Source organism: Colobus angolensis, unplaced genomic scaffold (genome assembly GCF_000951035.1).
Source record: "Colobus angolensis palliatus isolate OR3802 unplaced genomic scaffold, Cang.pa_1.0 Scaffold19, whole genome shotgun sequence".
NCBI lineage: Eukaryota > Metazoa > Chordata > Mammalia > Primates > Cercopithecidae > Colobus > Colobus angolensis.
The window spans coordinates 12,614,078-12,618,850 of record NW_012115043.1 but is presented as its reverse complement, the minus strand read 5'-3'; the positions used below and the strand labels follow the sequence as shown (position 1 = coordinate 12,618,850).

The 4,773-nt window shown below is 44.5% G+C and overlaps 1 protein-coding gene across 1 annotated transcript in view; it reads left to right on the top strand.

The window, feature by feature from the left end:
* CCNB2 (cyclin B2) overlaps positions 1–4,773 on the top strand; it is a 21,306-nt gene that overhangs the window by 10,365 nt on the left and 6,168 nt on the right. Inside the window, exons 4-7 of the mRNA XM_011940494.1 lie at positions 192–362; positions 466–624; positions 2,455–2,691; positions 2,999–3,139. Coding sequence (XP_011795884.1) covers positions 192–362; positions 466–624; positions 2,455–2,691; positions 2,999–3,139 — 708 coding nt within the window. The remainder of the gene's footprint in view (positions 1–191; positions 363–465; positions 625–2,454; positions 2,692–2,998; positions 3,140–4,773) is intronic.

The window sequence follows — 4,773 nt, the reverse complement described above, 5'->3', positions numbered from 1 at the left end:
GTTTTAAACAGATAAGTGTCTCTTGAAGAACTTCACATATGATATCTTGAATTATTCACCTCTTCGTATGAAATTTGTTTTGTCTTCAACATATTTCAATTGTGCTTATGATATTGATATTTAAGCCAGTTGGCTCTGCATGTATTTGTGGTTAAGGCTTCTCCTACATGTGTCTTAATTTGTTGGTGTAGGGTCCTTCTCCCACACCCGAGGATGTCTCCGTGAAGGAAGAGAATCTCTGCCAAGCTTTTTCTGATGCCTTGCTCTGCAAAATCGAGGACATTGATAATGAAGATTGGGAGAACCCTCAGCTCTGCAGTGACTATGTTAAGGATATCTATCAGTACCTCAGGCAGCTGGAGGTGGGTGGGTCTTTGTGTTTTGGTTGTATAAGCAATGTGGAATTTGTCACACAGCTGGGAAGGAAACAAGGTCAGCTTTTTAAACTTTTGATTGTACCCACAGGTTTTGCAGTCCATAAACCCACATTTCTTAGATGGAAGAGATATAAATGGACGCATGCGTGCCATCCTGGTGGACTGGCTGGTGCAGGTCCACTCCAAGTTTAGGCTTCTGCAGGAGACTCTGTACATGTGTGTTGCCATTATGGATCGATTTTTACAGGTAGGTGTGGCTTCAGGGACTTCACGCCAGTGGCTCATTGAACATTGCATTTGTGCTTGGGGGATAGAAAACTAAAGTGGGTACTTCTGGAAAAAAGACCAAAAATCAAATTGTGAGAAGCCAAAGAACTTTAAGGACTAAAAAGGGAAGTGTGTCAAGCCTTTGATGATGCTGACCAATATTGGGCATTTCTGTAAGACCAGTCAGCTAAAAAGCACTTGGGGGAAGTATTGCATTGCCACAATCCTTCATCAGAGGAATATACCATCAGTTGGGCTGAAATTCCATCTGAAGCCTGTAGTGCGTTTGGATGCTGGTTTTCTGGGCCTGCTTGCACAATTTCCATAGTTTGGTGCTCTTTGGTGTTAAGTTTTAAGTTTCCTCATCTGAAAAATGATGAGTTTTGCTAGAGAACCTCCACATTTCCAGCCAGCGATGGCATTGAATCACTGTAGAAGAAGAAGGTAGAAGAAGAATGTGTTTTTTTTAAAGGAGCAGGGGTGTGTGTGGAGTGGACTCAGAATGTAGTGTAATAAAGAGTAAAATAAGAAAATGAGAGGCAGAAATAATCTTCAGCATATTTATCAGTGAGTAATGCACAGCCCCTGACCTTTAGAAGAGAAAGCAGATGTAAATCGCCAGTGTGTTATCTACCAAACAATAGCCCTGCAGATAAGGATTTATTTATTTAAAGTCAACATTCAGGATGGGGTTTAGGTCAGGCACAAATTGTGTCCAAACCATGTAGTAAAAATTACTTTACAATAATGGCCCTGAGATACTACAAAATCCCAGATAGTATGCATTCCTCTTTGGGCAGGAAAGCACAACAATATTTTAGGTAGGTTTCTTTATTTTTTATTGTTTTGAGACAGGGTTTTATTCTGTCGTTGTCCACGCTGGAGTGCAGTGACACAATCTGGGCTCATTGTAGCCTCAACTTCCTGGGCTCAATCAATCCTTCTGCCTCAGCTTCCTAAGAAGCTGTGATTATAGGCGTATGCTACCACACCCAGCTAAGGTTTTGATTTTTTTTATAGAGATGCGGTTTTGCCATGTTGCCCAGGCTGGTCTCGAACTCCTTAGCTGAAGTGATCCGCCCACCTCAGCCTCCCAAAGTGTTGGGATTATAGGCATGAGCCACTGTGCCCAGCCATGGTAGATTTTTAATAATGAGAGCTGAAGCGAGAAGAGCGCAGAGTCCCAGTTTGGGAGGGGGAAAAAAAAAGCAATTAAGGGAAACACTTGACCCTAGCCTGAGAGTCTCCCTGACTCCAAAGCATTAGTGGAAGATTTTCTAAGCTGAATGATGGGTATGCTTTTGGTAAGGATTAAGGAAATTAGCCATCCATTAAATTCTCACTTTTTTTCTTTGGCCTCATGTCTATTCAGACCATGCTTAGTGTGTCAGGTCAGAGCTGCCACAGATACTCAAGTCAGCATGAGGTTGTGGGAAGAGTGACTAGGAGCCTGGTATTCAGGCTTGGATTCTTCCCTTCTTGGCAACTGAATGATCTTGGCATGGTGTCTGAATCTGTTCTCAGGACATCTATTTGTGATTGAGGAATAAAATATGTCCTTCCTAGGATTTTTGTGAGGATTGGATGAGATAGTATGTTAGAATCTTAGCACTGTGCCTAGCACACAGTACTCAATTACAGATAGCTGTCATGATCAGTGGTGGAACAGTCAGGTCTCCTGTGCCCTTATGAGGGCCATGAGCAAAGACAATGTGCACTTTTCCAGGACTTGGTTCCCTTTCCTCTTTCCCCACCCAAAGCTTCGCTCTTCTTGTTAGGTGTGACTTTTGATACATTAATTTTCCATTAGGTTCAGCCAGTTTCCCGGAAGAAGCTTCAGTTAGTTGGGATTACTGCTCTGCTCTTGGCTTCCAAGTACGAGGAGATGTTTTCTCCAAATATTGAAGACTTTGTTTACATCACAGACAACGCTTATACCAGTTCCCAAATCCGAGAAATGGAAACTCTAATTTTGAAAGAATTGAAATTTGAGTTGGGTCGACCGTTGCCACTACACTTCTTAAGGCGAGCATCAAAAGCCGGGGAAGTAAGTGCCTCCAACTCTGTAAGAGACGGTTTTGCTTGGCGTCTCATCCTAGAAACCTTGAGCTAATTAAAGGAAAGCTTATTAAGGTATAGGACTCATCCTTTAGATAAGTCTTAATGCTTACCTCATCAGTTCTTAAGAGAAAGGCCTCATGATCTTTGTTTACAACATAGTGTGGAATAGAGTAATTCTTCAGAAGGGTAAGTGACTTGAGTTAAGTGAATTGGAGTTCCTAGGCTTCGTGCAGACTTTTGCAAGATAGTAATTACAGTTGTGATTCTTACTGTCCCTGGCTGTTCTTTCTTAGGTTGATGTTGAGCAGCACACTTTAGCCAAATATTTGATGGAGCTGACTCTCATCGACTATGACATGGTGCATTATCATCCTTCTAAGGTAGCAGCAGCTGCTTCCTGCTTGTCTCAGAAGCTTCTAGGACAAGGAAAATGGGTGAGTGGTGGATTTAAGAAGAAATTAATTAGGCTATATTTTAGTCCCTCATAATATGAAAGGCCTTAGCATTTTTACAACACTGTCATTGAAGCAATTGGTATTGTTTTGTTTTTGACACAGGGTCTCACTCTGTCGTGTAGGCTGGAGTGTGGTGGTGCCATCACAGCCCACTGCAGCCTTGACCTCCCAGGCTGAAGTGATCCTCCTACCTCAGCCTCCCGAGTAGCAGGGACTACAGGCATGCATGACCATGCCTCGCTAATTTTTGTAATTTTTTTGTAGAGACAGGGTTTTGCCATGTTGCCTAGGGTAGCCTTGAACTCGGCTCAAGCAGTCTGCCCACCTTGGCTTCCCAAAGTGCTAGGATTTCAGATATGAGCCACTGTGCCTAGCCTGAAGCAATTGTTTAAAGTTCAAAGGCCTAAAGGAAAGCTGCTTGGAGAGGGGCCGTGGGGGCTTGTGCTTATAGTTCTAGCTACTTGGGAGGCTGAGGGAGGAGGATCATTTGAGCTCAGGCTCAGGAGTTCAAGTCTAGCCTGGGGAACATAGAGAGACCCCTGTCTCTTGGGAAAGAAAGCAAGCAAGCTACTTGGAACAGTTCAAATAGAAGTGAGTTGACTATATATACCAGAGTGCATGTATGCCTTATAGAGTTGTACAGAATGAGGAAGGCCACGAAGAACTCATATGTATAATTTCTTAGATATTATGTTAAGTGAAAAAGTTGTCAAGCACACAAGACAAAGGAAGGCCAAGGCCTGACTCATTTAGCCAGTAAGAATAGAATGAGCCACTTGTAGATTCAGAAGAGTAGCCAAGGTTGGCAGTTCCCTGGGTCTTTGTTTCACATGGCAAAAAGGATAATGTGGAAACAAATGGAGCTGGATGGCTGCAGTGGACGCCACAGGTACACTGCTGTGGAGAAGCCAGTTGTAGACCACTGCTAAGCAGTCTCCTAGTCTGCATGTATACCCTGAAAGCAGCACAGCAAAACCTCATCAGAACCTAGGGGATAAGAAGCTGTCTTGGCCGGGTGTCCCGCCTGTAATCCCAGCACTTTGGGAGGTCAAGGTGGGCAGATCATCTGAGGTCAGGAGTTTGAGACCAGCCTGGCCAACATGGCAAAACCCCCGTCTCTACTAAAAATACAAAAATTAGCCAGGCATGGTGGCAGGTGCCTGTAATCCAAGCTACTCGGGAGGCCTGGGCATAAGAATCACTTGAACCTGGGAGACAAAAGTTGCATTCAGCCGAGATCGTGCCACTGCACTCTAGCCTGGGGGATAGGGTGAGACTGTGTCTCCAAAAAAAAAAAAAATAGAAGAAGCTGTCTGGTGACAGCCTCCCAGAGGAGATAGGGAGGTGAGTAGGAGATGGCTGGGCCACAGCTCTGCCCACATCTGCCATCCCCTCCTTTTCCAGGAGGATCACAAAGCATTTTGCCAGGACCAATCAGCTGTGGTTCAGGTCTTGGCTTGTCCTATATGGATATAGGCAAGGTCACCAGGGCAGCGTGGTGGAGCTGTTCACCTAAACAATGTCGGCCGGGCGCGGTGGCTCAAGCCTGTAATCCCAGCACTTTGGGAGGCCGAGACGGGTGGATCACGAGGTCAGGAGATCGAGAGCATCCT